Consider the following 11,428-nt stretch of genomic DNA (forward strand, 5'->3'; position numbering starts at 1 on the left):
TTAAAGGTTGAATTTTAGATTGATATATGTATCAAAATATGTACTATTTTATACTAATAGTTTTATTTGTAGATTAAAATTGTACTCATTCATATTTAATAAATTCTATAAGTATTTTTTTTCATTTTATGATTATTAAATTTTAATATATTACCTATTATATATTTTATAAACATTACCAACCATAATATTAAATCATAACGCTAAACAATAGTTTATCATAATACTGTTTTTCTACCTTTTAATATAATTGAAATATATTTTTTTATTTTTTTGTAATATGTAATTGATAAAAACATTATAATGTTTGAATTTTAGATTTATACAGTTTAAATTTTGATCAGGTTATTAAAAAAAAAATTATAGCTCACCCTTTTTTAATTTTTTGGTTTTGTAGTCGGCTGTTTAAGGTTAGGTGAACCTAACCTAATCTCATATTAAACACGACTAACACCAAAACTTACATACATTTTAAATTTAAATTTTAAAAAGAAAAATTGCTACAATTAAATTAATTATTACTACATGTTTTTAATTTAATTTTATGATTGAAGTGATAGCGTGTTTTTAACTACAACACATCAAGCTTATAGTTAGTTAGTATATTATTAATGTAGTATTTGTTTTTAATATTTATGTAAGATTTGTTTGCTTATTTTTTTTTATTAAACCTACTAACTTAAAAATATTTAAATTGCTTAGCTTTTTACATAAGTTAGCTTCTTGCATGTATTGTTTTGTTTATAAATGGGTAATTTTATATTAATTGTATGTTAAAATAAAATTTATCAAGAATGAAAGTAATATTAATAGGACTAGCATCAAAATACTTAAGAACGTATCATGCGTAAAAGACATTATATACATCATACCTATCTTAATATACTAGAATTTTTCAGTTGTAGGAGCATTTACATAATGAACCTATGTTAGTAATACATTTTTTATATTTGTGCATACATATATTTTATACCTACTATTTATTAATTTTTGGTTTTACTGTATGTATATATATATATATATATTTAATATGATATTTGGGATTCCAATTAATTTTTCGTATACCATAATTATACAGAATAAATATTTTATCTTACTTTAACTTTTAACTTTCAAAGTTATAAAATAATAATAAAAACTAAAAATAATTTTGGAAGTTTTTAATAGTTTTGAGATTAATAAATGCCAATATAATATAAATTACAGTGATAATAATTGGTCATTATTCATTATTGACAATAAAATATAGGTAGTATTGGTTTTAAATCAATGTTAATATTAGGCCACTATTAATTAATGCTGTTTTTGAAATTGTTTATATTGCAGTAGGTACTGTTTATCTTATAAGTTATAAACCATCTAAAATTGCATTACACCAAAATTATATTTTGTTAATTTCTTAATTTATTTGTAGGTAATCAACTAATATAATATCTTGGTCTAAACTAAATGTTAATATTTCTCATCCAATGTGACTTATTATTTTAAAAAAATTTTATTTTTTACTATGTATAGAGAATGGGATTTTATTTTTATCTTTATCATTCTATTTAATTTTGAATTTTAATGAATTTTTAAAAAGTGGCTTAAAAAATAACTATCAAAAAACAAATTTAATTCACAAATATTTACTTGATACATAAGTTCAACATTTAGAACCGTATTCATAGTTGATGGTTAAGAATAAGTATTGCTTAAGCTAATTAAATAAAAAAAATTGTGATAATAACTAAAAGCAATGCTTAAGGTAGGTCTTAACCAACCTTAATGTAAGCAATACTTATTCTTAAGCATCAACTTTGAATACGACCCTTAGAGTTATTAGTTAGAACTTGTTAGGAATAACTTTTATTGTTATTAATTAACTTATCTAGACAATTAAGATACTGACCAGTTATTATCATCAATGCCTGAATAATTGTCTTAGATTGTAAAATATATTAATTGAAATATGTATGGATATTTTATATTATTGTATTATATTTATGTAAGTAGAGTATTGTTAGATATAAATTTTTTTAACAGATTTTGCCAATGGATTTGGCAAAAATGCTTCCGCAAGAAGGAACTTACTTCACGTACTATTGTCATTGGGAAACAAAGCACCGAAAAGTATTCCCCAAATGTCATACGCAATCAGAAGTACACCATTATCACATTCCTCCCAAAGGTTTGAAACTTTATATTTTGATATCAATCCGACTTATCAATTAAAAAATCATTTAAATGTATTTCCAGGTGCTCTATCAACAGTTCAAATTCTTTTTGAATCTTTATTTTCTTTTGATGGCTATGAGTCAATTTGTACCTGAACTAAGATTAGGATACCTCTACACATATTGGGGACCACTGGTAATAAGCAATGTAAAAAAAAAATTATCAATACTTACTTACGGTATTTAATGTTGTAGATATTTGTATTGGCTGTCACATTATTTCGTGAAGGTGTTGATGATATTCGAAGGTGGCAACGAGATGAAGAAGTAAATTCACAAAAATACAAACGTCTAATACGTGGTAAAGATCACAATATTGGTACAGAGTATGTATCATCATCAAAACTCAAAGTTGGAGACTTAGTAAGTTTTGTTTTTTGTAATTATTAATAAAATATAGCTAAAAATGTATTAAGTTTTATTAAATTTAATTATTAGGTGCTTGTAGAAAAAGATCAAAGAGTCCCAGCTGATATGGTGTTATTAAGAACTACTGAAAAATCTGGTGCTTGTTTTGTACGAACTGATCAAATGGATGGGGAAACTGATTGGAAATTACGTCTTGCTATTGGAGACACTCAAAAATTAGATTGTGATGCGCGTTTGTTTGATATTACAGCCACTATTTTTGCTGAAAAACCTCAAAGAGATATTCACAGTTTCATAGGAACATTTAGAAGAGTAAGAGAATATATTATTTTATTATTATTATTAAATTATTAATTATTTATAATATATCATTTAGCAAGATAATGGGGAAGAAGTGAGTCTTGATGTAGAAAATACATTATGGGCTAACTGTGTTGTAGCTAATGGTTCAGCACTTGGTGCTGTTGTTTACACCGGTGCTGAAACCAGGTCTGTTATGAATAATTCTCAGCCTCGAAGTAAAGTTGGACTCTTGGATATAGAAATTAATCAGTTAACTAAGGTATTGTTGGAATTTTTTTTTTACATTATTATTTTTTTTTTTAAACTTATATTGTGTGTTCACATTATATTTTAATTTTCAGCTACTTTTTTGTGCTGTGGTTGGTCTGGCCTTTGTCATGATGTGCTTAAAAGGTTTCAGTGGTCCATGGTATCGCTACATGTTCAGATTTGTATTACTATTCTCATACATTATACCAATCAGGTTAATTTACAAAACTTCATTTATATGAACAATATTAATAAATTATATACTTGTTTTTGTTGTTTAATTTAGTTTAAGGGTAAATTTGGACATGGGTAAAGCATTCTATTCATGGTCTATGCAAAGAGATGAAGAAATGCCAGATACAGTAGTTAGATGTACAACAATTCCAGAAGAACTTGGCCGGATATCATATTTATTTTCAGATAAAACTGGGACACTTACACAAAATTCAATGGTGTTTAAACGACTGCATTTAGGGACTGTTTCTTATGGTGCTGAGTCTTTTGATCAGGTGAGATAAATTTATTTATACTTCTATGATCATTATTTAGGTATAATATTAATTATTAATATTGTTGTAGGTTGCTGAACAACTAAAAATGACTTTCTGTGGAGCAGTTGAGCCCACACATAATCGTAATTTGTCTCAGGGTTCAACATCGTTTAAGATAAGACGCTCTGAGCAAACTCGTCTTCATGATGCTGTTAAAGCTATAGCACTGTGTCATAATGTGACTCCTGTTATTGAAAATAATGTTCAGGGCAACATGTTAGTTTTGTTTTGTTTTACAGACAACATTTGATAAATAATTGAAATTAATTTTACAATTAAATAAATATATGTTGAATGTTTGATTTTAGTACTGATAGTCCAGTTGAACTCAGGTCTGAAGCTGATCAACACTATATTAAAGAAAGTCTACTTTCTCGTTCACAGTGTACTTATCAAGCTTCTAGTCCTGACGAAGTATATATATTTTATATTTGTTAAAATCTTAGAATTTTATAACTTTAAAAAATTGCTTTCTATTTGTCACAGATTGCATTAGTAAAGTGGACTGAAGATGTAGGTTTAGCTGTAATAAAGAGAGATTTGACATCACTTCAATTGCGTACATCTGCTGGAGATATACTCAATTATACAATATTACAAATGTTTCCATTCACATCAGAAACCAAACGCATGGGAATAATTGTTAAAGATGTGGCCTCTGGAGATATTACATTTTATTTAAAAGGAGCGGATGTAGTTATGTCATCTATTGTTCAATACACTGACTGGTTGGAAGAAGAATGTGGAAATATGGCACGAGAAGGTTTACGTACATTGGTAGTGGCTCGAAAAAATTTAACCGAAGAACAGTACTTGGAATTTGAAGTGTGTATTGTTAATCTATAATTTCAAATCATAATGTAAAGACCAAATGTTATATTTTATTTATTTTTTGTCAGTCTCGTTTGAATTCAGCAAGGTTAGCTGTAACAGGTCGTGCTCAACGAGTAGCAACTGTTGTGGACACTCTAGAACGTGAAATGGAGTTATTGTGTGTAACAGGGGTGGAAGATAAACTTCAAGTAAATGTTCGTAGAACTTTAGAATTATTGGGCAATGCAGGAATTAAAGTAAGAGTAATTTTAATAAAATATAATTGCTTGCTTAATAAACTTATATTTTATTAGATATGGATGTTAACTGGAGATAAGCAAGAAACTGCCACTTGTATTGCCAAAAGTTCTCGTCTTGTTTCAAGAACTCAAGAATTATTTATTTTTAACCCAGTACATACAAGAACTGAAGCACATCAGCAATTAAATGCTTTTAGGAAAAAACAAGATTGTGCCCTTGTTATTACTGGAGATTCATTGGAAGTATGTTTAATAATAAGAATTTTATTTTATTTTATTTTTGTGTTTTATATTAACTTTTATCTTTGTTCTTAAGATATGTCTACAGTATTATCAAACTGAATTACTGGATGTTGCCTGCCGAAGTCCAGCTGTAATTTGTTGTCGATGTTCTCCTACCCAAAAAGCACAAATTGTCACTCTAATTAAAGCACATACTGGAAAAAGAACTGCTGCTGTTGGTGACGGAGGAAATGATGTTTCGATGATTCAGGCGGCTGACACGGGTATAAAATAATTTGTTAATAACTGTTGTTGTAACTTATTAGGGCGAATGAAAGAATTTTATATTTTTAATTTTAGGCATTGGTATTGCTGGTGTTGAAGGTCGTCAAGCATCTTTAGCTGCAGACTTTTCAGTTCCACAATTTTCACACCTTTCTAGACTACTCATGGTACATGGTCGATACAGTTATAAAAGATCTGCCTCACTTAGCCAATTTGTCATTCATAGAGGTCTTATAATATCTACTATGCAAGCAATATTTTCAGCTGTATTTTACTTCTCATCAGTAACACTGTATCAAGGGTTCCTTATGATTGGGTAAGATTGGAATTGTACAGGGCCTATTTTTTGTTGTTATACTATGTGTAATACATAATTCACCATGGGTAGTAGTCTAGTCTGAAATTATAGTATATCTATACTGCTTACAACTTATGTATGATAGTAATAATATTATATTAATTAATAAAAAATTACATTTTGTGAAGTAGATTTAACACATTCATTGCCGCCCGTGATTTCAGAAACGACAGAAAAAACTAAAACTAAAACCACCCATACCTTTAAATTTAGAGTTCATTGTCAATGGCCTATCTTAGTTTCAGAGTTTATTAAAAAAAATCTGATTTAATTATAGCGTATATAAGTGTAAACGTTTTTGACGCGTCACCGGTCTATTGGAATAAACTCTGTTGACGCGTATATGCATCAGTGGCGTTGAAAGTGTTAAATAAAATATGGTTTGGTTTTGTGCTAAAAAGTATATAATAAGAAAAATAACAAAAACATGGCCCTCGAATTGTATCTTAATCACAAGGATCTATTAATAGAGCAGCTTATTGATTTCAGATATGCAACACTGTACACCATGTTCCCTGTATTTTCCTTGGTACTTGATAAAGATGTACTGTCTAAAATTGCATTAACATACCCTGAACTCTATAAAGAACTGAGCAAAGGACGGTCGTTATCTTATAAAACATTTTTCATTTGGGTTTTAATAAGCATTTATCAAGGTAAATCTTTACAATATTGAATATACACATAATAATTCAATACTGTTTTACAAACATTTTCTGTATTTTGACAGGTGGTGTAATAATGTATGGAGCGTTGTTTCTATTTGAAGATGAATTCATTCACATTGTTGCCATTAGTTTCACAGCTTTAATTCTCACAGAATTAATCATGGTTGCGTTGACGGTGCGCACGTGGCACTATTTAATGCTTTTGGCTGAACTTTTTAGTTTAGCAGTTTATATTTTATCATTAATCTTACTCAAAGATTATTTTGGTTAGTATATATTGTTTTTAACTACTTTTAAAATATATACAGGCAAATCCGCTATCTTCAAGGGACCTTAAGAATCAGATAATTACATCCCAACTCCGTGATAAAGATTACATAAAAAAAAATGTGCATATATATTTAAATTTAACAGTAGATTGATTTAACAATCCTGTTTTCTTAGCATTATATATGTTGAAATCTGAAAAATGTTCATATAAATTAGGTCAATGGTGCTCCAGCCCTGGTTTTCTTTCTTATTCTCCACTAACTTTTCCAAAAACAATTTTCATAAAAATAAAAGTGTTTTTATTCAACTTATTAACATAAAACGTATAGAAACTAAAATGGTGACTGAGACGCGTATAACATGTTCAATTAAATAAGAGTCACAAAAATAGCAATAAATTAGAAATTATTCATTACAATTAAATTAATTTTGATACTGTATCAATCTTGATCTAGAAAAAAAAATATAGATTACAAATTATCGCATTGAACGAAATCTAAAATTCCATGAATTCATCAAAACAAAAATTGAGTAATTATTCTAGATGGTTTTAGGCGAATATTATACCAGTTTTCATTCGAAAATGACACACTATTTCTGGAATATCGTAACCATCATCATGACAATACAAACAATATTATTGGACATAAGATAGAAAACCAAACAAATACATTGCTAATAATCATTATACACAAAACTTTTTTTTAAAGCGAATTTGACTAATTTAATTATTAACACGATAATTTGTTTATTTGTTTAGATTCTCATTTCATACAAACCGAATCATTCCTATGGAAAGTCACTGTGATTACACTGGTCAGCTGTTTACCATTATACATTCTAAAGTTTTTAAGGAAAAAGTTTTCACCGCCCAGTTATTCTAAACTATCGTGAGCTATAGTTACATTGAAATATGAAAGCAGTCAAGATGGAATTATAATTGAGGAAATTAAACAAAATTAATATATTTACATGTATCTTTAGTCTCAAAATCAGCTTCAGAATTATTATTCTATTAACTCCTCTATTATGAAGACCAGTTTTAATCTCCTCCCCAAAATTAATTTTGATATAAAAAGCACAATTGATACCGAATAGATTAAACACAACACATAAAAATATGTATATTTTAATCATATATATTTTTTTATTGCAAAATTATAGTATTATCGTCTTCAAAAATAATTTACCAATTGTAATGTTATTTTTCTGGTTTAAGTTAAAAGTTAAAACTGTTTAAAATTGTAACACTTCTGTTATTTTTTAGTTTTGTTTTGTAGAACGTTTATGATTATCTATGACCGTGATTCATAAGTAAATCAATAAAGGATTTTTATTAATTCAGCTATAAATCTGTAAAATTCCTCTATTAATTTACATATTTACCCTTGCAAATACCACATTTTAAATGATTTAAAAACAAAAATTTTAAATATAAATTTGCTCCTTTGAATTATAATACATTTAATGCAGGGTCTGTGTACTGCAGTTTATATTAATGATCTTAAGTTATGATAAGATCAATATTAATGTATGTCACCATTTAATATTCTTTTGTGATTTTTTTTTTTATATTTTGACTAAATCTTGAAATTATTTCAAAGATTTGTTGGATTGCCATTCATCCTATTGTTTGTTTTTAATAAAATTTAAATAATTTGAATAGATTATAATCAGTTGATCAGATAAATGCTATTTTTATTTTTTGGGACATCCATTCTTTTTGTATTTATACCATCTACGAGGAAGTGAATTTTTTGTAACAATTGTTCATTATTGAATAATAATAATTTATTTAATTGTACCTGTTTTCATCTGGTGTTAAATAACTGTTTTTTCCTTATCATAGAGTAGTAGTGAGTGTGGAATTTATATAACATTAATTTGGCAAATGCTTTCAGTGGGGTGGATAAGGGAAGTTTTTTTTGATGATGTTACAATTATTTTGATTATTGTAGTTTTGAATAACAAAAATATGGAAACCCTGTTAATTTATGCATCTTAAGTAATTAATGGTATTAAAGGCAATAATACAAATCTTAAAAAAATATATATATTTTTACACAGAAAGCAATTTTTTCCAATATTGTAGATCTAAATTCTGAAAATAATTCATTGCTCAACATCATTTGAAAACTAGATATCCCGTTTAAAGTGTTGAAAGATATTTTTAAGTTCTACTAACAAATATCTTTTGATTTTTATAATAAAAAGGTAAAGGTCAATTTTATTGAACATCATTTAAATCTTGATAAATGTTTTTCAGATATTTTGAAATTTTATTTATCTAAAATATTTATATTAAGTATAAAGCGTTTTTAATATATATTATAAAGCCTATTACTGAATAAAATAAATATATATGTTATAAATTAAAATGTTATTATTGAAAAATATAGTTTATTAAAAGTTCCTGAATTAACATTATCAAATATGCGCTATAGCATTATTTGGGGTTGATCTTGATTTATTTATTTGTCTTCACTGATATTTGGATTAATTTTATTCTACTTATCAAATTATGCATGTTTAATTATTTTATACAATTTAATTAATTGTTAAATCTCCATTAATTAATAAAGAACAGAAATTATGCTGTTTTATGTTGATATACTTAAGATAAAACTAATGAAAGCAGAAAAAAGAAGAACTACCTATGCATTTGAGACGCACAATTACACATGCAATTAAAAAATATAATTCACACCCATAGAAATTTCAATTTTGTAAACACTGCTAATAATGAATTTATCTTTGAATACTTGGCTGGCTATCATTTTATTGGATATGTGAATATTTTATTTAAAAAAGAGAAGTAAGATACAATAATTGAAGTATTTATTTGAATTTTTAAAGATATTTATTTAGTGTTTTGATCCATGGTTGTGTTGTTGTATAGGTTTGATTTTTTTTTGTTATTATTATTTGTATAGTTGTAGTTTACTCTCCCATTGCTTGAAAATAAAAAAAATGATTTTGTTACCCACCACAACATTTTGAAGTACCTATCCTTATTACATTTGTATTCATATAGAAGTATGTTGCAATTTAATAATATTTAAATCTACTTAGGTAATATCAGATTGTTATGTTTAAGAAAGTATTAGAAAAATAAATATTTATTATTATGTTTAAGTTATGAATTATGATTAATGATAATCAATATTTTTGTGTCTTATAGTGTAAATTAAAATATATATATTTGATCATAACAAAAAACCAACCAGTGGTAAATGTGTTAATAGTACATTAATACCTATAATTGATATTGTTTAATACACAATTATATAGATCCATCCTAATGTCCTGATTGATGTACTTACATTAGGGTGGCAAGAAAGCAACGAAACAAAACAAACATACCGTTTATTGTTTAGGGTTGTGGTCTTCTGGGAGAAGGTAATAATTTTTACCATAAAATTAATAGCCCGTTTGGGGGAATATCATTTGTACCGTTTGGGCGAGTGGAATTATTTTTACCTGCTCGAGGTAAAAACCTAGATCCGTATAATATCGTTACTAATCATTATTAATCACTATCATTGAAAACAAGATTACGATTCCTTCAGTCTCCCCTAATATGTAATATTTTTTTAGTCAATAAACAAAACGAGGCGGTTTCGGTTTTTGGCTGTGGTTATATAATAGTATATGAATAGGTATAATTAACTAATTAACATAATAACATACGTGATATTTAACATAATATAACATAAGTAGGTACCTACTTAATTCATTATATAATATTCACATGACATAAACTTTAATAATAACAACTCATAATTTAAGCAGTGATGCTTAGAATCGGGTAATTTTTATAAAAAAAAAAGGTGGGCAAGTGGGTGTTGCTGTGCTGTACAGTAGGTTACTAGTGGGTCACTGTAATGGAGCCTTGTAATTTCCACGCATTTTTACCCAACAAATAAAATTTTATTGACAATTATAGAAAAATAAACTAAAATACCTAATTTAAAATGGAAATTGTCCGTAAACAGTACAAAACAAGTCAAAATATTTTGATAATTTTATGGTGTACCCATAGAAATTGAGAATTAAAATTAAGATCGCTACACTATAAATCGAGTGAGTATCCAATGTTGTAAAAATATGAACTTTAAACGCTCGTAAGAATTTAATTTGACTTTCCAGTAGAGATTTTTTTGTTGATAAAGGTAGACAAACTTATAAGAAATCTTATGTTAAATTTTCAAATCTTAGATTTAAATAGAAAATGTTTTATGAATTTCTAATTCAAAATAATTTGCACGATTTCGTGATTTTTACGTGTTTTGTCAACATTTGAACTTTAAATGCTTGTAAAAAAAATTGTGACTGGATTTTTAATATTTTTCAAATTTCATTTCAACAATATAAGTGCCTTGTATTAATAATTCTAGCTTTTTTACCCAACAAATAAAATTGTATTGACATTCATTGAAAAAAAAACTAAAAAAAATGGAAACTGTAAATGATGGTTATGAAGTTAATCCCCCCCCCCACTTTGGCCGATTCACTTCAAACCAGCGCCAATATTTAGCAAATTAATTGCAAATTGGTTTTAGAATTCAAAATTTGGTTTCTACTTTCTACGTATAATGTTGGATGTGGTCGATACTAGGATCTAATACCTACTGTTTGTCTAATACATGAAAAGAAATGAGTTCAAGTAGTGGTGGGGGGGGAGGGCTGAATATAATGGTATTTAATAATTTAGGGGAACAAGGGGCAAAACCGATACTGGGGCAAAACCGATATTGCTTATTTTGCATTATTCTATGGATGAAAATTATCAGTTTTAAATTTATTTCATTCCTTATCGTGAGACATGTTGTTATCACTGTGAGGACGCCACACCCGCATTTGT

The 11,428-nt window shown here is 27.0% G+C and overlaps 1 protein-coding gene across 1 annotated transcript; it reads left to right on the forward strand.

Annotated features, from left to right (window-relative positions):
* The first annotated feature begins 1,979 nt into the window (after positions 1–1,979).
* LOC100167224 (probable phospholipid-transporting ATPase IIB) lies at positions 1,980–8,951 on the forward strand. The gene is made up of 17 exons (XM_016805923.2): positions 1,980–2,170; positions 2,239–2,352; positions 2,412–2,579; positions 2,655–2,897; positions 2,962–3,147; positions 3,230–3,351; positions 3,424–3,646; positions 3,717–3,904; positions 3,997–4,102; positions 4,175–4,513; positions 4,588–4,758; positions 4,816–5,004; positions 5,078–5,267; positions 5,344–5,584; positions 6,116–6,282; positions 6,357–6,560; positions 7,325–8,951. The coding sequence occupies exons 2-17, from the start codon at positions 2,287–2,289 to the stop codon at positions 7,456–7,458; spliced, it is 2,937 nt and encodes a 978-aa protein (XP_016661412.1). The 5' UTR covers positions 1,980–2,170; positions 2,239–2,286; the 3' UTR covers positions 7,459–8,951.
* Positions 8,952–11,428: the final 2,477 nt, after the last annotated feature.

The sequence above is a fragment of the Acyrthosiphon pisum genome, chromosome A2, assembly GCF_005508785.2.
Source record: "Acyrthosiphon pisum isolate AL4f chromosome A2, pea_aphid_22Mar2018_4r6ur, whole genome shotgun sequence".
NCBI lineage: Eukaryota > Metazoa > Arthropoda > Insecta > Hemiptera > Aphididae > Acyrthosiphon > Acyrthosiphon pisum.